The sequence below is a fragment of the Ambystoma mexicanum genome, chromosome 1p (genome assembly GCF_040938575.1).
Source record: "Ambystoma mexicanum isolate Mex_15411 chromosome 1p, UKY_AmexF1_1, whole genome shotgun sequence".
Classification (NCBI taxonomy): domain Eukaryota; kingdom Metazoa; phylum Chordata; class Amphibia; order Caudata; family Ambystomatidae; genus Ambystoma; species Ambystoma mexicanum.
In genome coordinates, this window is record NC_090921.1 from 240,874,371 (window position 1) to 240,900,291 (window position 25,921).

Here is a 25,921-nt window from a genome sequence, read left to right on the forward strand (position 1 = left end):
AACCCTTCAAATCCAGCAAAGCTGCTGGGGGTCTCCATAGGTAAGGGAAATTAGCCATAGAATGAGAATTCTCCCTAACAACCCCCACCGGCAAACTTGTAGTTTTGCAGTGCGTTAAAAGTGCTGGTCACGGTATTACCAGCACTTCTACCAGCACGGCAAAACTTATAATGAAGACCCTTGTCTACCTTCTGCCCCCTGTAAAGTAGGAGGGAAAAGTCCCCCCCCCCATTCCAACTGGTTCCTATGCCCTTACCTCTATGGCATTTGCGAATGTCAGGATGAAAATATATGAACTTGAAATCCAAAGACTCGTAACACAAAAGAGTTAAAATTCTCAGTAGTGGGATACCTACTGGCGGCTATAGTCTGACACACCCTTTAGCTGAAGCCTGAAGCAATAGTTGGTGAGTAATAGTTTGACAATTTGTAAAAAAACAATCATTGACAAAGCGAAATCGCATCCTTCACAGAATTATTACCAGCGAATACAGAACAAAAATCCTTGCCAACTGATTCTCATAAATGAGTGGAACGATGAGCAGCAACAAGCCTTAAACTCAACCCGGTCCATAATGAGATCATAATCAAGCCCAATAACCTCTCCATTCAATAGCATATAACAGGGCCTACACAAATGGAAAACAGACCGCAAGCATCCAAAAGTGTTAGAAATCTTGGAATTCGGATGGACCACGCACCTACCACTAGAATCCCAAGTCGAAGTAGTAGGGAAAAAATACTTCTTCCATCTACTTACAATGAAACAGATATTACCCTTTTTCATCTTCTCACACAGAACACTTGCCATCATCGCTCTTCTCATGTCAAGAATAGACTACTACAAAAGCATCTGCCTTGGAATGCCAAACTACATCACCCAAAAACTGCAATAGCTACATAATGCAGCAGCAAGACTCCTCCTCAGACTTTGCAAGCGAGAGCATATCACACGAGCACTAACACCCCTACGCTTCCAGTCAAGAAACACTCTGCATTGTTTACAGAGCACTTCCTGGCAAAGGGGCAGAATTCCTGCACGAAAGAATCTCCATCTACAGATCGAGATCTCGAAATGCCATACATCTCTAAACCAAACCGTATAAAATATGGCGACCCAGCCTTTCATACATTCCAACAAAACTCTGGAATTCACTTTCCAGGAGAATACATACATTAGAGGAACTCCTGACCTTCCGGAAAGCAGTAAACAACATGGAGCTTTGATTTGCCATCCTAAAAAGCCAAACTGTGGTCTACAAGAAGTGTGCAACCTCAATACAAAGTATTACACCAAGAAGTACTGGGTCCCGCTTGGGATTCCTAAATCAAAGCAACCATGCTTATTAGCCTTCGATCGAAAGAAGACCTAACATTGTCAACCAGCAGATAATGGATTTTAGTCTAAACACCAAGCAGATGTGATTTTTATCACCTCTACAACCAGAGCCTTTTCTCCAACCCACAGGGAGGCTGGACCTCCGCAGTATTGGTTGTGGTAGGTATAGAGGTAAAGAAAAGCAGAAACCTGTCACTGAGCATCAAAGAGAGAGTAGACAAACCTCTGCAGTGGGCTAGCAACCCTCACGCATATAGACAGGACTGATTTACCTATGTAAATTAAATTTACATAGGGACTTCTGGTAAACCTCCTACCAACCCATTACTTAAAACATGCACAATATACTATAAAACAATATACTGTAATAGAAATCGATGCAACACACTTAATCCACATGCACATATGTTCATGAAAAGATTCTCAATTAAAAACACTCAATGAATTCACTCACACTCTCCTTCAAAGTTCATTTATTTTTATTAAAAGAAAAAGTAATAAAAAAATCAAAGCAAGCATCACTGTAATTAAACATAGCACAGTCAATATAATAATGCTTATTAAAGAAAACACTACTATCATTTTCCTACCCTGTATCCCTACTTATAATAAATCAATCAAATCAAAAAGGCTTCTTAGGGGCAATTTGAATGCTAATTGTCTCTCATTAAAATTCCTCATGCAGATCAATGACCCCTCAATTGAATTGTCTCTTGTAATACTTCTTTCAGTAACTCTTCCAATACCTCTTCCCTTTCTAAATGTGATATCTCAAACCACCCCTCTGTGACAGATGAGAGCTGGAAGATGAGCTGTCAGCCGGAAGCTGTAGAAAAGCTTGAGTTGTACAATCCCAAAAAGCACTAAAAATAGCAAATCCAATGGAAAGGCACCCTACGAAAACCCATCACGTGGGCCTCATTATGAGTCCGGTGGTAACCCGCCAGACTCGTAACACTTTTCCTGTTTCTGATATCCCGGTGCCACCGGGATATTACAAGTCCCGGCAGATAGGGGAGTTGGGCGCTGGAAAATATTTTTCCTCATTCCCGTGCAAATCCCATAGGACTCCATGGGAGTGGGCAGACAGAATCACTGGCACCATTGCTAATGATGCCGGTGCTTCTGTGACAAGTCTGCCTACCAGGACCATTGTGCCAGGCATGTCAGACCTGCCGGGCGCAATGGCCCCTGCAGGCAGATTTGTAGTGTGGCGGTCCAGAAAGCGTGCTGGTACGTTGCTACCAGCACCCTTATTTCCGGAAAACCGCCACACCTGTAATGAGGCCCCATGGTCTCTAATGGCTATAACAAAAGCCTTAAAAGAGATTAGGTGTCAATTGGATAACCATGATGCAAACATGAGCCAAATTCAAATAAGATAGTTCAATGGATTTGATCTGCTGTGGTTAATTACTTGATGCTTTCATATAAAGCTCCATGAAAAACGATAGGTCTCTCAAAAAGCAAAAAAGAGAATCTTTTGGAAGCTCTGCCTTCAAAAATCCAATTTTGTGCGGCAAAATCCCAGGTCAGAAAAAAGAGCAATAATAGCCCCTCCCTTTTCCATAGACTAGCATGGAGTCAGCTATTCAGCATGCTTGGTTCCTCAGCTCAACTCTGGCCCTGGATTGTTTGTTTCATTTTCCACTAGCTTCATCAAAATATTCCCTGAGAATATGTTTACATAACATATTCTGAAGGAATAGCAAAACATATTGTGCGAGAATACTCGACCTTGTCCATGCCCAGTTCACATATTGGGAGTGCATCCTGTGACTTGGAGTGCATTATTGGAGTGCATTATTTATCATTTATGGGAACACTGGGGTCTTTTTACATAAACAAAACAGTTACTGGATCTCAGTGCAGAACCTACGCTAACAGTGTTCTCTTGTGTATCATGAAAAATTACAATCTGAAGCCCGGACTTGCACGGAAGACAGCTGAGGAGTATGTAATATATATGCATACCTATTTAAGTTCCTTATGTTCCCGAACTCAAACAAGATTACAAGGTTTGTGAAAATTGCAGTCCCCTTTGACAAGTGAGTGAAGCTCCAGCAGCTCAAAACTAATCTTGACTCCAAATGGCCTCTGACAAAGATGCATTTTAGCATCGCTCTGCTAGTCATCCTACAGATAGATTACGCTGTATAGGTTAGTAAGGGCATTTCCTCAGACACTTTTTGACACAATAAACCACATTATCGTATGCAGATAATACTCAATATTTTTGACCAACCCTATGGATTTACAATGTTCTTTCCCTGCAATAGACACATATTGTACATAACCTAATCCAAAAATACATATAAATATAACGAAGGTGATTGTTTTTTTTTTATAAAACTAATTTCCATTCTGGGTGCATAAGATAAGATCAAATAGAGCTAGTCGATGATGGTTCTCGCTAGATATGAAAACGTCACCTCCATGTTTGTCCTTCAATTTCATTTCAGTCAGTGCCCCAAAAGTCCGATTAAGTTGCAGGTTTCCACAAGGGATATACCTCTATGCATCCTACAGAGCCAAAGATCATGAGGTATGAGGTCGGACCACAAATAGGCTACAGGTCCTGAAAATCTTTGAGACAACGCCACAATCAGTCTTGAAAATATTATGAATGAACAATTATCTGTCAACATGATGATGAGTACTGCTTCATTCTAAAGAATCTGGGAGGGTGAAGCACAGTGACCAAAATATAAGAAGTGCAAATATTCCCAAAACCCATTGGAGCCAGAGGTTATGAGATTCTTTCTGAACCTCAAACTTGGATATCTGTCAATGAGACATCAGTCTTCTATATATAGATTTGAGCCTCATAATTATGTCAGCAACATCTGCCTCTGAGCAATCACAAAAGTCAAATTTGGGAATCGAGGAGTCCCTATTGTTCCCAGTGGTAGTGGTGATAACCTCTTGACTTTTGTTAGATGTTAAAAAAGGCTGCTGGTTGACAATTTTTAGTTGGTGACCAGTTGTTTTGGTCAGAAATGTTTTTGTATAGTCAGACACCAGGCCAAATCTTTAATGATGGGCGGTAATGAAGAGGTATGATTCTCAAATTCTTTAAGAATTTTAAACAATTCAATGGAACTGGATTTAGCATTGTCAATTCATAAGTTGTATTTTCCATTTTTGCTTTAAAAATAGCTTTTTTGAAAGCATGCACAGATTCTTTGTATTTGTTCAATGTGAGTGGGACAGATTTTTACGCCACTCATGTTCAAGCATTTTTTTGATCTTCCTCGCTTATAATGTTATCATTGAGCCAACACTTTTTTGTTGAGCCACCTTGGGACAATATGCCTATTCAATGACAAGAATATCTTCTCACATTATGATTCAATATTCACTTTCAGCTATTAATTATAAGAGGTGCATGGTTAACTGAATAGACATGAGCTACTGCTTTACTGGTATTGTGCACTATGTGAGCTTGTTGACAAATTAAGCAATACTTGGCTTGCTGCAGTTATATGGATACACTGCTCTCCATCACTTTGGGGTTCAGATAGGAGTACTCGAGAGGCAGGGATTCATTTCTGCGCTCAATCTCTGCGGATATCTCAGACAGACGTGACTGGAAGGCCCTGATGTACCGTTTTGGCTCCTCCTCCGTGAAATGTATATCAGGGAATGTGCCGAGAGGTCTCTAGAAAACAGACAAACAACAGAAAATGTCATATTGTTTTCTTAAAATATTGCCCAAACAAAAGCAATAAAACTAATCTTCATAGTGCAGTCGAACTATAGAACAATGAAGACTGTTTTTGGACTCTATAATGTACAATTCATAATCTTTGCTTAACTTTAGCACAGTCCAATCACAATTTCCTAACATTTCTCCATCCGATATCATAACATTTGCTTTAACCACAGCAGTTCTGGATTTTTAGTCTTACCCACTTCTAGTCTTGCTGTAATGCCGCAGGACTCCTTATCAGGTAGTTATCCTTCTAATAATGCACCTCTAAGGATTCCACACTCGCTTTAACCCTGCTGGATCCCTCTCTCTATGACCTTCCCACCTTTTTCCATAGTCACCACATGATTGTTGCTCCTACAGTAGAGTTGATTCAGTTTGTAGTGTGCAAGCAACTAACATAGTCTGTGGAAGAGGTACTTGGAGTTGCCACCCGCCCCAATTGCCCCCTACACTCCCTCCTCCCACCCAGTACAATATGGATTGGCCGCACAGCACCCCATGTTACAGGAATACTTGAAGTTCACAAACTTCCTAAGGGCAGCCATACCCGGGTGGCCGGCTAAAAGGCTACAGCAAATGACAGCTCCCGCCTAGGCAGCTCCCGTTCCCCGTTTGCCCCTGTTCGACCATGGACGCAGGACCAAACACCACAGGTAAGGTGGTATGGGTGGGGAGCGCAGCCATTACTGTGCTCTGCTAAAACCATGCTACTCCTCATTCCCATTACTTGCACCTAACCTGAGGTACGCAATGTGTTAAACTCAGAATGATCCCAAGGGTAAGCTCTGTAAGGCACATTGAACTAGTGTGAGGTTTTAGGTTGGAGGTGACACTAAACCTCAGCTTAAGAGACCAGGATGTTGCACACAAAGGAGTCAGAGGGGTCGCCCGAGTCTCGGACAGGGAGAACCTTGAAGGACAGACAGGGTTTTGCATCCAGGTGAATTACAGAGGGTAGGTAATGCATTAGACTTAGATCGATGTTTGAGGGTTGTCAATGTGTTGCGCTTAAATGGATTTTTGAGGGTGGGAAATGTGTTGCACATAGATGGATTTTGAGGGTGGGAAATGCGTTAGAGAATTGTGAAGGTTAGTCAATATGTTGCACCTAGAAGAATGGTGAAGGTAAGACTATGTATCGCACTTAGAAGAATTGTGATGGTAAGCCATTATGCTATTTAAAGGAAACGTGTAGGTTAGCCAATATGTACTGCACTTAGAAGAATTATGACGTTAGCCAAGATGTAGCATTTCCAATCCAAGCGTCTGTAGAATTTATCCTCTGATTCAACATAGGTGATTTGGGGTGTAGCCAACATGTCTGATCTAGGTAACTTAGAATTAGCCACCAATGTTTTGTACCTTGTCACACTCCATGCATTTGGGATTCTAGCCGAAGACACGGCCACCGACCTGCTTGCACCTAACACCATAGACCACTGGAAGACTCTTCACACAACATCTCTGCCATAAGAATGCAGCTTCTGCTCACAACACAAAGTAGCTCGGTAGTTGCACACATAATGACTATCCCGCTCTTGCATAACCTCTCTAGATTACTTCTCACCACCCGCCATCTCGACATGGGTGTCAGGCAGGGACTTAGCCACCCCTTCATATCTTCATATTGGCCAATATGCACACACGCATACTAGCACCGCCTCAACATTCCATACCTGGACTCTGGTCCCCGAGGGTGTTCAACCTACACGTTGTGACCATACTAATGAGGAAAGGCGCTATACAAATGACGCACTACTACTACTACTACTAGAGGGGAAATGTTCATAGCACGATCATTAGGAAGGTCATGTTGCAGTGTCTGCCATGGCTTTTGATAATCTGTATGATTCAGATAGTCTATATTTTTACTAGTGTTTAAAGGGCTTGTTTTTAGCTTTCAGCCTTATTTGTTGTGGCTGAAAGGTGGCTACTCCACCCTAGCCAAAATAATTCTGTAGTGTGAGTTTTATCTGTTCGTGTAAGGATACGGCAGTTCGGTTTGCTTTTCCCTTCTAGGTGATCACATTCTTTCTGACCCTGGTCTGGCAGCGCCAGATTAAATCTGAATGTAGGAATGCTCAACACAAAACAGCTCCTGAAAAATCAAGGCAACCGTGCCCCTGTTACTCCATTTCTGTTGTAGATCTGGTTCCTGTGGACCATTGAAGCAAGCCTGGCCAAGCTTAATAGCGGGACTGTATGTGATTTCTGAGCGTTGCATAAGACATACAAATCTGCACATGCTTTGTTTGGTGGGAGTGAGTTAGAAGTGGCTGATGTGTTGCCAATTTTGAGGAGAAAATGCTTCCTCGGACCAGCAACACTTGGTTATCACAACTAGTCATCCTGCGGTCCTGTACGGTATCCCATGGTACATAGGTATGGTATCCCATAGTACAGGGCTTGTCAGGTTTTCTTCCAGTAGAGAGTGGGTGGTTTCAGCAGCAGCTGTTCTGTAAAAGGTCTGGGCTTTTTCTGGGGCTTTGTCTTCTGAGCCTAGTATTTGCACGATAACAACCAGCACTGCATGGTCTCTAGGTTTATGTATGATTTGACTTTACTGTTGTCTCACTGTCTCCATTGGTGCATGTATTTCTTATTCAACTTCGTGATCCATTTTAGGTCCGCACCCCTTCTTCCTGCCCTCACTAACCTCTCTTGCCATGTCAACTGAGAGGGAAAAACACACAGACACATTGCACCCCACCCAGTGTCGTTGACATGCACCTTGCTTTCCGGCTAAGCACTTCATTTGGACTCCTCCTGAGCCTGAGCTGGTAAGTAGAAAAACAATGTGGAATACCCTGTGCAGTGCAGGAAAAATACCCCAAACCCTTGCAGCAGGCACATCGACTGAAATCTATTATGACCATCATCTTCTTTTTAAGATTTCGTCTGGTCGACTTCAAGAGAATGCAAAATGTAGGAAAACCAATTCTGGAAGACGCCCTTCTACTGCTTATGCCACCCACTTGGCTATCTACTTGGCTATCCCAGATGCCTTATCGCGTGTATTGTTCTAGGCTAGCAGCCCCGCACAAATCCCAGTTCCACGTCTTGTTTTGTTACATTTCTACCTCTGATTGTGTCCAATGACTGTTTAGGTCTGGTCTGAAAGAAAATCGCATCCAAAGATAAGTCCGCTCTCTCCTACTAGTAATACTTTTATGCCAGTATGCAGTATTCTGGAGACTCGTCTTTATAAACTGCACAATCTTTCTTCAAAGAAGACATTTAGCTAAATTGATTGCTCAATAATCAAGTTGACTACTTAACAGGAAATGTGTCGTGTTTACTGGCACATTTTAAGAATAATATCTCCCAATAATATAGCTCACACCAAAAGCAGAATTTATATTTGGTGCACTGCACTCATAGAATTTGATGGCATTTAATGGCTCATCAGGTCTGCTTAATTTTTTAATTTGTCTCCAGCTTTTCTGTTGCTGGCATTGAATTATACCACTGGGGCATACAGCCTAATGCTATTTTATACCCTGCCTTTCCTGCTAATAAGGCATTTAGTGCATTAACCAACTATTCCTAGAACACAACTATGATGTTTTAGGAGTACTGTTTTGGTTCCAAGAGAACTCATGCTGATGTCAGCTGGAGACAGCAGAGGGAGCCAGCAGTAGAGGGAACATTGTGGCTGCTGAACTGAGAGAAGTCAAGACCCCAAGAAGCGACATAGGGAGATATCCTTGGACACTGCCGCATGGATGCGTGGCTGCCGTGCGCTACCAGGGAGATGAGATGACTTCCACAGCAGCTGATCGCCCCAACTCATGACCTGTGCCTCGGAATGGTAGAAGCCCATGGGTGGGCCCCCGGACTATGGGAGAGACTCCCTAGACCACCAGAGACAATGGGGAGAGGGGCTTTCTGGGCCAACATCAGATACCTTCACCGGGCACGTGCTGTGGAAGGGGGCTTATCCTATTTTTAATCTACTATGTCACCCATGCACAGACCCAGGGAGTTAGACAACCAACGTCTTAGGCAGACTCTACCAGGGAAGAGAAGAAGACCTTTTAGACAGTAGGCACTACTGTTTAGAAGCACTAATCAGGGTTACAGACTCCTGTATTAGGGAGGTAACACAAAGGGAAACGAGAGGGAGGGCCTACGGCTGACAACATTTGCCACAAAGATCTTGGAACCATCATTGAGTCTCAAAGCATATGGTGGGCCATCTATGACACGTGGTGTCAGCAGTGGGATCCACCAGACCCCGACACAGACGTCGATATGCGCAGAGAGAGCCCGGATCAGTCAGCAGGCATTGTTCATTGTTGGGTCACTCGAAAATCCATACAGTGGGATATAATGGTCCAGGAACAGAAACATAATTCTCCTTAAATATTAATCCATTGGCAGAGAAACCAAAGTGGGAATTGGAGAGGACAGAAATGAGTACCCTACCAGGCTAGAAAACCCATCCTGGTGGAGGGGTCTAACCAAAGCTTTCCAGACAAAAGGAAAGAGGAGCCAATGGGTTGTAAGTTGATGCCTAATAACTAAAAGTTGTAATGAGTAATCCCAATTCAAATTGTTATGAGGCTGCTTAGAGTAGAAGATTATGACCAACAACCCTGAGTCATATCATTTAAAAGCAAGGATATCTTCTGTTAAGCGTGTCTGACAAAACATCTTATAATCAAATGTTTATAAGTCCTTAGTTCTTCCTAAATGTATAAGTGAGATATAATACACTTTTGAGACCTCAATTCAATGATTAATAAGATTGCATTAATAAAATAACTGACATGTAGATTTAGAGGTCATAAACAGCCAACATCGGGCCATGATGTTCCAGACAAGTCTGATCTATGAAAGTCTTGTCAAAACAGGTTCATCCCTTTTCCTCCAAAACCATCAAGGACTACATCGACTTCCTGGCTCCTGGCCGACTTCTGCAACCACTCCTTCGCCACTGGAGTCTTCCCTTCCCCCCTGAAGCACTCCATTGTGCACCCTCTTCTTAAGAAACCCTCTGCCGACCCAACATGCCCGGCAAATTATCGCCCAATCTCCATCACTCCTTTCCTGGACACTCTTGGAGAAGCTGGCCATTGCCCAGCTAATTTTTCACACTGAATCTGTTGGTTGTCTCCATGATCATCAGTCTGGCTTCAGAGCTGCCAGAAGCTGGAAACTGCTCTCCTGAACATCCGTGAAGACCTGTCATAATGCCTACTCCCAGGCATCCGGACCAAGCCCATCAGCCCCGGGAGCAGGCATCTAGACATTTAATAAAACCTCAGCAGCCCCGGCTAGGGGCTATCTGGGTTCAGTCCTGGCGCCTTAGGGGCCAGGCTCATAGTAGGAATCAGTCCCGGGGCCTAAGGCACCAGGCTCATAGTCATTACTTACCTCAGGCAGACCATGCTGCAAATGACTCCAATCCAACATGAAGCCTTAAAGGGACTATTTTTCTACAGGGACTATTTTTTACTCGGGTGTGGTTCTGGGGAACTTCTTACCTGGGACTACTTTGCAGGCTATTTACACCACACCCGAACAGCAGCTCATGCTTAGTGTTATTATGCATCCAGCAGCGTAACACTCACCGTGCCTGCGGCCTGCATCCAGTCTTCTGCCACGTCCGCCTCGAATCTGGAGCTCCTAAAACAAAGAGGAAAGAAAGGGACAAGGTTAAAAAACAAACTTATTTCTATTCCACACCAGATTCTGGATCCATTTTGTCTCTGGACCTGTAAAGAACATCATTTCTGCACGCGCTGCACCTCCAGCTGCAGCGCCGTGTCATACTCACCAGTCTTCACAGCATCCTTTGGGTCGGCGCTGCCTCCATCATTTCTTTGCCGAACTTCGGCACCTAGGAGACAAAAGAAAACCACAAGGTGAGCCGAGGGAACCAACAAATATAATTCTTACCACCATAGACTTACCTGATTTACCACCGGAGGCATCCTTTTGTGACTCTCCATATTTTCATGTGCCGCATCTGTAAAGAGAGACAAAACAACATGTTTTCCTCGTGCAACCTTTACCGGACAGCGCCGGGTAATAAAGACTCTTACCTGAGCGCCACCAGCTGCCACAAGGGCATCTTTTCACGAGCCAGCTGCAAGACAAGAAAAGAAGGGGGGAACAACAGTGAACATTGGAAATATTGAACTCTATGAACTTAATACTTACTGGTCCTCACCAGGAACCTCAGAGTCAATACTCTCTGGAACTCTCCCGAGCCTCCAAACCAGTGAAGTAACTGGAATCGACGCGCCCCTACAAATCCACGCAAGATGGAGAGCTCATCTTTCAAGAATATAAGGTGAGATTGCTGTGAGGGCATTTCGGAGGTGATTAGTTGGGGAGGACTGTGGGGGTGCCATCACTTGAATCCACAAGTGGCTAAATCCATCTCTCCACTTGCAGGAGAATATTTCTACGGGTTAAGCAGACAAGATTAGGAGGGCAGATCCAGTCAGTCATCGCTGCACTACGCATCACGTGGGTGGTGACCGCAGCTGTCCGGGTCCGACCGACGCCCCTGTGGGAGCCAGGTGAGCGTAACAAGACCTGCTGTCCAACCTTGATTCCAGCACCCCCTGTGTCCTCATCTAGCTTGAGCTCTCCACTGCTTTTGACACAGTAAACCATGCCATCCTGCTCAACCGTCTGAGTGATAACCTGGGGATCACTGGTCAGGCCCTGGCATGGCTGACTTCTTTCCTCTCTGATCGACCCTCCCAGGTTCAACTTGGGTCCTTCCTCTCCTCTATCTCTACCTGCGGTGTTCCCCAGGGGTCTAACATCTCTCCCTGACTTTTCAACAAATACCTGGCACTTCATGCCCACCACATTGCCGCATTCAGCCCCAACTTCCAGTGCTATGCGGATGACACTCGGCTCATTTTCAGGCTACCCTCAGCCACCTCTTCTCCCTCTCTCATCTCTGATTGTCTGTCCGCCATCCAGGAGTGGTGTGCCGCCAATTATCTGTGCTTTAATGCCAGTAAGACCGAGATTCTCCTCATTGGCACACCCACTCCCTCCTTTCTTTTCACTCTGTGGCCGGCCTCTCTTGGCCCTCTTCCTGCTCCCACCTGTGAGGCTAAAAACCTCTGGGTCATCTTCGACTCCACACTCTCCTTCTCTCCTCACATCTCTGACGTCTCTAAGAGGTCACACTACCAGCTGCACCTCATCAGAAGTATTCTTCCTTTCCTCTCCTCCGCACACCCCAGAAGCTCACTGTCTCCAGAGCTCTTGTTCTCTCTAGGCTGGACTATTTTTAAAAAAATAGTTTAATGTATTAGTTTCTTACAAAACTTTTTACAATGTTCCAAATATCTTACCATAACATTTATCATTTGAAAGAAAAAGAAAAGAAAAAAAGCACTCCTTCAATCTTTGAGAACATCACATCTCTTTTAGAAGTCTGTCTAGAAAGTCAACAGTAGCACACGTCAGCATGTGGTTAGTTCCTGAGAATAATGCTGACCACCAATTGTCCATATCATCGGTTAGGGGAGGGAACTTTCCCAAGATCAGTGTTCTATCATCTGTTAGGGAATGACACTCGGTCACTAGGTGATGTAAGGATTCCACTTGTTGTTTACAAAATCGACACCAGTTGTCAGTAGTGCTATTGTCGAACTTTAGTAATAACATCTTTTTTGTCAGTAGTCTGTTCAGGCGTAACCTCATAAACTGGTGATGATGGTATCTTGAGGGGAATTTTCTTAGGTATTTAGGTACCTAGTTTACGACATGGACATCTCCAGTGTGAGGTAAGCTCGATTTTAGCTTTTGTCTGTTGTTCGTGTTTGTAATCCAATCTGTGGTGCTCACTTTTTTTTTACAGCACAAGGTTTGTCTATTAACAATTGGGGAGTAGCTCCCACGTCGACAAGATTTTCCAGAATTCTAGATGACCACTCGTCCATTAGGCCTAGAGGTGACTTATCACAGTTTTTTCCAGAATCATATATGGAGCAGCCGATCCGGGATCAATAATTTTTCGATAAAGGGAAAATGATTTCCAAAGAACGGATGCGGCAAGAGATTCAAGTCCCAGCTCATAACCGATTGCAGTGATTGAGACGTTGTTTGGAAGCTGTAACACCTTTCTCCAATATTGACCTTCTAATAATTTCCACATGTCGGAGTCAATGTTGAAGCCTGCCTCACTGCCAAACATGATTGTGGCAACCACCTTTTGGCGATAAAACGAGATGGCCGGTATAAGTGTGAATTTACCAAACTCCCGATGTAGTTTCACCCCTTGTAAGGCTAATTTGGACATTTTTGATTTCAACTCTTCGGTCCCCTCCTATTCTCTTATAGATTTCTTAAATAGTATTCCGAGGTATCTGATTTTTTTCAGTTCTTTCCAGCTGTTTACCACTGATAAACCATTTGAAATTTTTATTTCTCCACCCAAGTTACATCCCAGAGCTATGATCTTTGATTTGTCTACGTTAACCTCCATGCTGTTAGTTTTTAAATAGGCCTCTAACTTTGTTAAGAGCCGTTGTAGGCCAATTTGTGTCAAGTCCATCAGCACTAGGTTGTTGGCGTAGGTTAGATAACTAATCCCATGACCATTGATTTTAGGCGGAAAGATGTTACACTACCTTAGAGCTAGCAGTAAATCTGCAATATATAGTTTGAAAATTGAAGAGGCCAGGGGACATCCTTGCTTAACGCCCCTCTCTGTCACAATATCGTCTGTTAGATCTCCATTTGCAGTCAATCTGACTTTGATCGATGTCTCAGTATGAAGGCGTATTAGCATCTGCAGGATGTCAGCTGGACAATTCCAGTTTTCCAGTTTTCTCCACAAGGTCGTACGACTGACCCTGTTGAATGCCTGATGAAGATCGATAAATGCCAGGAATAGAGGTTTTTTGTTTTTTAAGGCTTCTAGTTTTAGGAGGTTGAGTAGGGTTAAGTTTAACTCTACACCTACTCCACTCGTGAAGCCTGTCTGTCTATCGTCAATGATGTTTGCCTCGCTTGCCCATTTGGCTAATCTTTTCTGCAAGAATGATGCGTAGATCTTCCCGATGACATCTAGCTATTTGCCTGAATAATGTTTCAATAAAGACTGTCCATTCAGTTTTGTTCTTTTTTAATATTCGATTTGTGAGGCCGTCCTGACCGGGTGCACCAGATGTTTTTAACTTCCCAATCATGACTTCGATGTCTGAGGTGTTATAAGCGAGGTTCCAGGGTATTGCTGGATCAATATATTGCTCAGATTTGGACGCTGGGGGTACTTTAAAAACCGATTTAAAGTGATTCACCCAAGAGATGGCATTTACTCCAATTAACAAACTCGCTGTCTGGATTCCTGAGCCGGCATTTATTATTGCCCAGACATCGCGACTCTTGCAAGAACAAATCAGTGTCATCATTTGTTCTGCTTGGTCTTGTTTGGAATGATGTTTAAAGGGGAGTATCCAGTTTCGATATTTCTGTTTTAATTATCTTTTCTTATCTTGGAACAAGTTGACTGTGCAGGACTTTTTCAGAGATTTTAGATCTTCTTTTAATGTTCATTTCTTCTCTTTTATTTGCATGCTGAATAGATATTTGTTATTTATGGTTGACACTAAATCCGCTTTGAGAAGTAGTAAATTGGGCTAGTAACGGGGTGTACTCGACAGTAGATTCTCCATCTGCGGTTCGGTGATTCAAGGCCATTGTAAGCCTTGAGATCTCCTAGTTCCTTATCTTCAGCCGGTTCAGTCCCTGGTTAATCTAAAGTGGAGTTGTGTAAACATCTCTCGTTCTTCTCAAGGCAGTTGTCCATCGTAAATTCACAGCATTGTGATCACTGTTCTTCATTTTTAGGACCTCCAGGTAAATTATGTTTGGAAGAAATTCTCTCGAAATCCATATGTAATCAAGGGTTCTGTGGGCATTACCGGAATGTCCCCAGTAGTTTGACCGTTTAGCATCTGACAGTTTCAACTGAGCATCTTGTCGATCCAGATTTTCCATTGGCCAGAAATTGGATCCTGATCTAGCTTTTTGATGATCCCATTTGAGTCAACCCAGGAACAGTTCAAGTCTCCACAGATGATTATGTCGAAATTCTGGTGTTCATGCATAAACTCGTCGATCAGAGCTGTAACTGATGAAATAAAGCTAGTTGAAGAGATTTTGGCGGGGTTCCAGTAGATGTTCAACATCAATATAAATGTGTTAGGTATGGATGTTCCGTAAATTATTTGAATTGTGGTTCCTTGCACAAAAGCGTTTGGATCATGGGTTTTTAGGAGTGACCACCCTGGGACATTTTTGACCATTGTCAAAAGCTCTGAAAATGGGCAACCCGCCACGTTTTTCAATGCTGGATTTAACATCATAGAGTACCCATCGCATACTGGGACTGACCTTAACCAGGTTTCTTGTAGACATAACACTGTAAATAGGTCTTTTCTTAGTTCATTGTCCTGAAATAAGTGTAAAAATCCTCTTGTGTTCCATGAAATTAAGGAACAACACTCCGTCCCTTGGCTTTGCAGGGAGAGTTAACAACGATTTGGAAAGTTTCTAGTTGGGAAAGTACTGTGGGGAGTTCTTCCATGATCGTTTTCTCTTGTCTTTCGATTTTATCTTCCTTTCTCCAAATGTTTTTGCATCGAACGTCTTCTTGTTTCGTTAGCCTAAGCTTGACTATTGCAACAGACTCTTTCTAAATCTGCCTCCTTCTACTGTCCGCCCTCTGCAACCTCTGCAACTCATTCAGAACAGGACTGCAAGACTTGTCCTTGGCCTCACGCCCAGGGACTGTATCTCTCCAGGACTGCCATCTCTGCCCTGGCTCCCAGTGGCTGCAAGGATTAAGTTCAAGACCCTTTGCATCATCCATAAGGCTTTCTGGGGCCTGGGACCGCACAACCTCCAACTTTCTCTTCCTAAACATCTTCCTTCTTGAGCTCTCCGCTCATCCACCTCGAACTCTCTGAGGGTCAGATGCTTCTCCAAGCAGACAGTAGGGAATAGATCTCTCTCCTCGGCTGGGGCCTCCCTCTGGAACAGCCTCCCTGCCTCTCTCAAACTTGTGCTGAACCTCCTCTGGTTCCGGAAGCAACTCAAGACCTTCCTTTTCGCTTCTTCCTTCTCTCTTCCTCTCCTCTGCTTATGTCCCTGACTGCTGTGCACACTGGTCACCTAGCAACCCTCTGAACTCGGGCCAAGACTCCTGCCGGTTTAGTTGCCCTTGCACTGTCTCAGGGTACTCCCAGCAGTTAAGGATCTGTATCTGCAACCTTACAGTCCCTTCTCTATACACTTATGAGCCACCCACTGGCTGCACTTTTCAGTTATCAGCGCTTCTCCCTTCCCCTCTCCCCCGGCTCTTCTCCCCTCCCGCTCCCCTGCATTTGCACAATCTAAATGACACAAGGCCTAGTAAGATTGTTGTTTTGTCCTTCCTTTATTTCTCCATCCTTGTGTTGTCATTCCTAGAAACACTGTGTACAGGTGCGTTATCAAAGTCATATTATATCATATCATGTAAATGTGATACATTTAAGAATTCACTTTACAGGTCAATGCAGTAAAGCGCAGATACAATTTCTTGATGTTGAAGTTTATTGGGATATTGGGGAACTGCAAAAGACAATCTATTCCAAATTGACAGATAGAAACCCCACACTAATGGCTAGTAGTTTCCATCCGAGAAGAACAATTACGAGGATCCCATATAGTCAATTTGTACGGTACAAATGGATTATATCAAAATAAGAGGAATATAAATTGAAGAGTAGATAATTGAAAAATAAATACGTAGCAATTGGTTATGAGGAGAAGAAGATAAGAGGCAGCACAGAGTGTGATACAATTGCAGAAAACAAATCTGCTGGGGTCAGGAACCAATAAAATGGCGCCCTGATATAGTATGTTATTACATACTCCAGTCAAAGTTACATGATCAAGAAGGTCATTATGAAACAGTGGGAGGGATTAAGGCTAGATGGCACATTGAAAAGATTGTTCACTGAACCTCCTGTGTTTGCCTATAGAAAAAAGTCAGTCATTGAAATATTTACCTGTACAGGCCAATATAAATGAACTTAGGAAAAACAAGAACAACCACCAACATTGTCATAACATTATCAGAGGGAACCATATTAGACACGCGTATACAGGCAAAACTATCTTTTTGAATCATTCAGTGAGTGGTGATGCACACAACGTGTTTTACGGGATTAAATGCCCTTCTGGCATTTAGTTTGTGGGGTTAACAATGAGGAAAGCAAAATACAATGGACACAAGACCAATGCACGTATGAACATTGAGAAATCTCAGGTGGCAGTGCATTTCACTAAGAATAGACACTCAGTGGTACAATTGCATTTCATCATTTTCTACCACGTGAAGTTGCCCAGGAGGGGGGAAAATCTGCAAACTATACTGTAGAAGAGGGAACTGTTTTGGATGAAGAAATTGGCATCATTAGAACCAAAAGGATTGAAAATGGAATGGAATTTATGTTGTTATATTTGAGAATCAAGGGTGTACACATGACAGTGATGGTGGATATCATGAATGTCGGGAAAATATCGCATAGGATATTGAAAAGGGGCTAAGCAGTTAGTCTAGGGATGCAGTAACATACAATATATGAATTTAGATACAGGAAGCGGTTGAAAGTTTGTACACTGTACAAATTCAACAAGGTGAGTGAGTCAGGGGAGGATTTGAGTTGGGAGATTTACAGGATGGTAGTAAGGAGAACAACCTATAACTTGAAAAGAACATCCGATTGTGGATATATGGGAGAAGCATTCCGTATTAGATCTACACATGATCATGATGTCTCATGTAAGAGGAGTGGGTGAGATTCTGCACACTATATAGTTTCATTAAGTTGAATTGGTTAGGAGAGAATTAATGAGAGTGAGGATAACAACGCATTACTCAAAAGGAACACCATATTGTGAGTATATTAGAAACGTTTTCAATGATCTTAAGATCAACGTGTATCACGTAATGTGCAGTGTCACGATCAGAACGTTAGGCATAAGGGGAACGTCGACATGCATGTAGTACGTAAGTAGAGTGTATTTAAAACAGCGAAGAGAATGCAGAGACTTTTAATGTAATCATTTGGTATTCGAGAGGGATAGTCAATCAGACTGTGGTGAAGTTGAGTTCAGAATGCGGTAGGCGGAGAAGTTGGGAAATATACTGACGAGAGAGGTGGATGATTGATATTTGGTGATATATTTGTAGATACTTTAACCAAAGGGAAACAATGGTTGGAAGTGTACTTTGAGATGAAGACGGAGGGGCTCCTGTTGTTTACATGAAGTAAATTACTTTGTGGTAATTTATTTTGTGGAAATTACTTCAACAGTTTACATCGAAATTTATTTATTTGTGGGTTAAGATACAAAGGAGGGGGTGGGCAGAGGTTGGGGTAAGGGTTGTAGTGAAGGGGGGTTTCAATGTAAACTGTCAAATTAATTTCCATAAACAAATTACCACAAAGTAATTTACTTTGTGGAAATTACATGAAACCCAATGAGATGTATACAACATTCATAGAGGACTAGGAGGTAATCATTTTGCAATATTAATCTATACAGATTGAACAGATGTATGGATATAAGGAGAGAAACAACTGGAAATACTGCATTAGGATGAGTTAATAAGGTAACTAAATAATACAAGTGAATTGAATATTTGGCAGATATAATAAGAAAAAAAGACTTTTTAGATTAATTATTGTAGGAAGGCAAAACAGAAGTTATCCTGAAGAAGGACAACTGGTCCGAAACGTATAGAAAATGGAATTGAATGGAAAAATGATAAATTCCTCTGTTTTTTTGATCGGTTGATAACAGCTAAAGAAATTGAAGAATCACAGAATTGCAGATACTGAATTCATTGATATTACTGTAACAAAAAAAAATGAATCTAGAAAAAATGGTGAATAAAAAGTAAATAAAGTATGTTAATTGAAAGAGAATGATTTTTTGATCTAAAGGAATAAATTGGGTTTGCAATAATTTAATTGAATATATGAATGGTGATTTTTGAGTATTGATGTGAATTTGAGAATGTTTATATAATTTGCAAGGAAGGAGTTTTCTCTGAGTAGAGTGTGTCAGGGGATCCCACATAAATTATGAGATATAGTTTTCTTTTATTATTTTAATTTTTTTATTGGTATATATAAACCTTCAAAAAACACAGATCAAAAGTAAACTGATCAGGATATTCTTAGCATAGCATGCATTTCAGTACATATCATTGTTGAGGCAAGTTACATACATTAAGTTGTTGTTTCCTTAAGTCAAAAATATGTACAACTGCATGTCTGATTTTAATGTGCAGTCTTATTAGTTTACACCGATAGACTAACGCCTCTATTGTCCGAGTATGTGTTGTTCAATCATATATCTTTAGCTTCTAGGCTACTTTAAATTTTTTTTAAAGAGGTTGTTAAGGCAAATATAAGTTTTATTGTCAGGCCCAATGAACATTAGCTGCAACCAGTTTTCAACACTTTGTGTTTGGTAATTACAAGTAAGTGATCCTAGGAGCCGTGTTCTTAGGTCACAAAAGCTGCTGCAGAATAATGTTAGATGTTTTAGATTTTCCGTATGGAGTTCAGAGAACCGTCAGGTTTGCTCTAAAGTTACATGTTGGGACCATGTACTTAGACGCTCTTCAGTTCTTAATACATTAAGTGTAAAGCACATATACAGTGTTCTTTCCTGCGGATCTGGAAACCTCGAAACGTATTCATGCGGTTGCTCCAGTGCTCTTGCTTCACTCGGAACATCTTTCATTAATCTTAATTTTTGTCTTGAATCACAAGTCCTTATCCAATCAGATTCCCATAGTTTAATTTTCGCAAGATTTGGATTTTCTTGTAATGTGACTTGATCAATGCCATGTTCTTTCAGGACTTCAATACAACACTTGTTCCAAATTAACAGCATATACTTTGGATTACTGTCCCCAGGATTGTGTAAAACTTTAAATTGAGAAGCAGGAGTTTGTAATATAGTTTTCCTATAGAGGCTTAACAAATTCCACTTTACCCGTTTTTCGATAGATATAAGGCCAAGTTCATATCTTATACCTACAGTTGGGGTTCCATTTGGTAGTTGAAGTACTCTTGTCCAAAAAATGTTCTCAAGAGTTGCCCACAAGTCTCCTGAGCACCCAAAGGCATTTTCGGCACCATAGATTAATGAAGGTACTGCTTTTTGTTTATAAAAAGCAATAACAAGACTTAGGGAAAATTTCCCATATTGCTTATTTATAATTGCGGCTTGACAAGCCAGCTGCCGACATTTGCTTTTTGCCGTCATGACCCAAGGGCCATCGTTTAAATTCAAATTAAGTCGCATGCCCAAGTATCTTGTATTTGTAGTAGTCCTCAGGCTTTCTTTTTCAACGTGCCAAACACATTTCTGATGTTTTTTCATGTTGTCCGATGCAAGATTTTGCAATATCATTATCTCACATTTGTGTTTATTAAGGTGCAGGCCGTTTTTTACTACATATGCTTCAAGAATGTTTAGTTTACGCTGCAGTCCAATTGGAGTCAGATCTAACAAAATTAGATCATCAGCGTATAGAAGCCAACTCACATGAGTCTCGTGTATTTTTGGTGGAAATGAGTGACCTTCTTTGAGCATATCACCAATGTCAGATAGAAAAATACTGAAGATAATGGCTGCCAAGGGACATCCTTGCTTTACGCCATTGTAAGTGTAGATCAGTGTTGACAAAGTTCAGTTTGCATCAAGTCTAATCGAAATGGAAGTATCAATGTGGAGTTCCCTGATGGCATCGAGAAGGCTTGGTGGACAATTCCAGTTAGATAGTTTTTCCCACAGCTTATCACGGTCTATCCTGTCAAAAGCATTTAGTTTTCGTTTGAAGAGCTTCCATTTTAAAAAAGTTTAGTAATAGGAGATTTAGAGCACAACCCACCCCCTTCACGAAGCCTTCCTGTGGGATGTCCATGTGATTGTTGTCTGTGGCCCATTTCCATAGTTTTTGTTGTAAAATCGTTGCATAAACGTTCCCCAGGACATCAAGAAGGGCTATTGGTCTGTAGTCTTTTGGGTTGGCTCTGTCTCCCTTTTTGAAGACTGGTACAATTACCGTGCTCTTCCATGACTTTGGAGTAGCGTGTCTGATGACAATTCTACGGAACAGAATTACACAGATGTCGGCCTATATTTCTGGATTCTGCTTCAGAGTATGGTTTGTCAAGCCATCAGGGCCCGGAGCTCTTGAGGCGCTAGCTTTAGTGATTATTGTTAGGATGTCATCTCTTTAGAACTCGAGGTCCCATTGATTGAATAATGGTGGCTTCCATTCGGCAGTGTCACAGTTCTTTTTAAACAGCTCAGTATAGAATGACAACAATGATACTTCAGAGACCGTGTTGTTTTGTAGTGCTGCTTGAGGCGCAGAATTGTTATTAATAATTCTCCAATACTCTGATGAGTTTTTATTTTTAATTTTTTCCAAAAGTTCATATTGCAACATAGTTGTTTTGTGAGATAGAATCCAGTTTTTATATTTTTGTTTGATTAGCCTCTTTGTGGTTAGAAATGCTCTGATATCAGTTCTTGAGATGTTTCGTATTGCTGTACGCATCAGTCTTTTGCGTTGTTGAATCTCGAGGTCAAATTTGTGTTTGGCAATAAATTTCCAGTGTTTCAACCCTTGGTTTTTTTTCCGTGAATTGTTTTAGCAGATGTTGATATTCAATCTTATTTTGGTCAAGGCACAGCCCATGGGCGATAGATTTGACCTCGATTTCCTGGAAGTTTAGCCTTATTCTACTAGAATCAACTCGCAAGGCATGCGACCAAACCAAAGGCTTCTCTTTGCATGTGTTGCAGATCCTTAGTTTGATCATATCATGATCACTGTGGGTCATTGGTTTAACCTCTAAGTGTTTGACTTTTATGTGGACAGTCTCGGAGACGAAAATATAGTCAAGAGTAGAGCTTTGATTCAGCCGTCTCCATGTCGAGCTCGGCGGAATATCACCAGTTATATTGCCATTTAGCATGGATAACTTTCTCAAGTCCATTTCAAGTTGCCATTGGTCTACAACTGAGTTTTTAGTGTGAGAGCCGTTCATCTTTTTTTGTTTATTCTGTGTATTCACACATTCAATGTTTAAGTCACCGCAAATGATTAAATCTTGGGTGCTGGGATCTTCTAATAGAGCATCGATGGTCTCAGTTACCTGTTCCTGCCATCGAGTGATTCCAATATAGATTAATAATGTGCAGGAGTTCAGCATTGCCCTTAGGACTTGTTACACTCATTACAGTAGCAACCTGAATGAAAGGTGAAATGTTAACAGATTTCACAAGCCTAAGACCAGATGCTTGTTTAACTGCGGTTAAAAGACCCACCATTGGTCTTCCCTTTACTTGTCTTATGGCGGGATAAACTGCAATCTCAAAACCTGCCAGAATCGGGCAGTCAGTTAACCAGGTTTCCTGTAGACATACTATGTCCAGCTCGTCTAACCACTGAGTCTGAAAAAGATGCATAAATCCTCTAGTGTTCCAGGATCCCAAAGTACAATAAAGAACAACTGATGGAGCCTGGCGTTAGACATTATGAGGTATAGTTTCTGCAACGTTTGGGTATGCATCTATGGTAACCAATTAAATGCTTTATGGGTGCTTCCCATTTTTTTGGTCACAGGGGGCCTTTCTCATAAAGGGAAGAATGAATACACTGAAAAAGACAGAGAGAACAGACTACACCTTCGTTTGCACGCCTTTAATAACTGTGGGTCATGACATAATGTGCTAAAATATAATTAAATCCTCTGCACATTCACCATACATCTATTAAAAAGGATTACACTCAAATGTCAAAGCTAAATCATTTAATACCACATAACATTATAACATGTTTTCAATTTTAACAAAACCCACAAGTTCCATTTCTCATGTACTACAGAGAGCACTTCAATACTCTGTATCTGATTCTTTTGTCTCTCTCTACAAATCCCTTCATTATCTATACTGTATAGATATATGGTACAATGTGGAACGAGAGACAAATCATTTTTCTCACTAGACTGCAGACTAGTATATCTCCCTGGTAATACTACAAGTCGACAAATTGTGTTCGGCCCCTGGTGTAATTTGGTCTGTCCACGAACGCTCTTGTTAAGTCTCAAGCAGGGCCCTTCATCAGGACAAAGACATTTCTTAATGTGGATGTAGATATGGAACCCCTTTCCTCATCAAAGGTACTACTGTATGACAAACAGGCAAAATCCAAACTAGTAAAAATGGTTTACAGGCAAAATACAAACTAGTAAAAATGGTTTACAGGCAAAATACAAACTAGTAAAAATGGTTTCTGAGATACTTGTACCAACTCCAAGCATTTCATCTGTCAAGACCCAACACAAACCTCTCTTATGTTGTTGCGCGTCTAGTGCTCCTTTTTATGGTTTCCTTTTCTTTTTGGGATTCATTCAAAGCCACAGGCAGTATATAAGGACAACTGGGTGATTAGAGCTGTGCACTGCATATATGTGACACCTGGTATGCATACTCTCATATGTAGATTGGCAAGAGCCAGTTTAGAACAGTGGGGTTTATATAGATGGGAATATACTAAAGCTTATGCTTTCACTTCACTACAGGTACATATATCATTACTGTAGTGCCAACACAAGGCCTCAAGTAGCTTTGCATTCACCACAGATACATATATCATTACTGTAATGCCTTAGATAATTGCCTTTTAATATCAATGAAGAGGATATTCTGTTATATTATAAGATGCAAACCGCTTAGGGCCTCTGGCCCAGATGTCCTTTCCAATGCCAGATTTAAATCTCAACCAGACCTATGGGCAGGAATTTTGAAGATCTTATTCAGGAACATTTTATCTTCCCGAACCATTCCATTGTCTTGAAAGATTTCAAATATTATGCAGATTTTTAAAGAAGGAGATAGACTTTTACAAGACCTATATAAGTGGGTTTTAACTGTTGGAATAGTAGATGGGAATCAATTTGGCTTTAAAAAAACAAGTGGGCACATCTAAACCAACAAGTTCAATTATCAAAACGCCCGATTTAAATGGTTTTTATTGATTTATCGATGGCTTTTGATAAGGTTAACTGTAATAAACTGTGGAGTAAATTGAATAATAAAGGTTGTTTGTGACATCTCTTGAATATTTTAATACACTTGTATTCAAATATTAAAATATGTTCAGACAAAGATGATAACTGTACTTGTTATATCGATATATTTCGGGGTCTTAGGCAGGGCTGCTTTTTAGCTCCGTTTTATTTAACTTTTATATATCAGACCTACCAGACTTCTTAAGCTCTGTAGATGCATTTCCACCATGTCTAGGGCAGCTATGTAAACACTACATAGCATATGATGATGATTTCCAAGCTGGCTGCTTTCAAGCACTTCTATATAACTGTCCTGAGTGTGTGAAAGTGAGGTAGGAAATGATGTTCCAGATAATGCAGAGCTGGATTAAAAAGTGTTTTACTTTAGCTTTGACATGTGGTTCCAGTGTGAGATTGCTGTCCATCATGATTGCCGGATTTCTGACAGTTGCAGGGGGCATGTACCAATTGAGCCCGCCCAAAGGATTGTTGGGATGTTTGGTGGTGTAGTTGTGCTGCAGATCATGAACCCTGCTTTTATTGAGTTGAATTTAAGTTTGTTTGTAGTGAGCCTTGAATACGCATGTTCAGGGCAGATGCTGCGGTTCAGTATGCTTGTTGTGGATTAGTTAGTGATTTTTTAAATAATTTGAATGTCTTTGCAGGTTTGGAGCATGTGATGCCAGAGTAGTTGATAAGTTCCAGTATCGGGTTCATGTACATCATGAAGCATAACGGTGATGGGCTGGATCCTTGGGCTACTCTGCATGTAATTCTGAGAGGGAGTGACCTGAAAATGTGGATTGCAGCTGCTTGCTCACTCGCAAATGAGGGAATCTAGCACAGGGTGGTTCGTTTCACTCCAATGTCCTCCAGACTTTTTAGTAGAATCTCGTGGCTGGTAACGTCAATGGAGGCAAAGATGTCTGACTGTATATGTGCCCTTGCTGAGTTGGTATCTGCGTTTCTTTGGGACGCCCATTAGGAACCTGGACTGCATTCAGTTCCTCTCATTGGCCTTAGTCCGCTTTGCGACTTGTAGAGGAGGCTGTTGTTTTTATTACAATTCTGTAGCTTTCAGCCAGTTAATTTCTTAAATAGTTTGGTGGTACAAGTCATAGTGGATATCGGCCGGTAGTTTGATACTTTGGATCTGACATAGGATTTGTTGAGGAGGGGTTTGACAAAGGATGTTTTGAAGCTCGAGGAACATTCCCATCTGTGATAGAGGTGTTCAGGAGCACCTGGATTCCAGGTGGTTATTTGGTTATTGCTTTGTAGAGATTAGGTGGGCACAGGGCATCCAGCGAGCCAGAAAAATTACTAGTTGACTGTGGACCAGAAGGGACGAAAATCTGTTAGTGTCAAGAAAGTTGTTTGTTAGTCCGGTAACCCTAGTTGCTGGTGGGTAGGTTGCATGGCGTGGTTGTGCCTTACCTGCCTAGGTAGTTTGGGATTTTAAAACTGTGTTTACTGAAGGGTTTCATGATGAAGTTGCAGAGATCTTGAGATGGAGTATGTGTCATGTTGCATAATGTAGGATTTTTCATCCAGTGGATGATTTTGAAGACGTGCTTCTGGTTGTGTTGATTCTATTCGATGTAGTAAATGGCATATTTGCTTCCTTTTTGTAAAACGGAAATTGGGTGTCGCCCAATTTGTCTAAATTACTAGAAGTGTAATGTGACTAGTCTTGTTTACTGCCCTTCTGCCACCATTGGTGACCTA

The 25,921-nt window shown here is 41.6% G+C and overlaps 1 protein-coding gene across 1 annotated transcript in view; it reads right to left on the reverse strand.

Moving 5' to 3' along the window:
• Window positions 1-1,800: 1,800 nt before the first annotated feature.
• Window positions 1,801-25,921, reverse strand: part of LOC138568611 (polyunsaturated fatty acid lipoxygenase ALOX15B-like) — a 419,375-nt gene continuing 395,254 nt past the window's right edge. Inside the window, exon 14 of the mRNA XM_069646447.1 lies at window positions 1,801-5,000. Within this exon, the coding sequence (XP_069502548.1) occupies window positions 4,821-5,000 (180 nt within the window). The 3' untranslated portion in view covers window positions 1,801-4,820. The remainder of the gene's footprint in view (window positions 5,001-25,921) is intronic.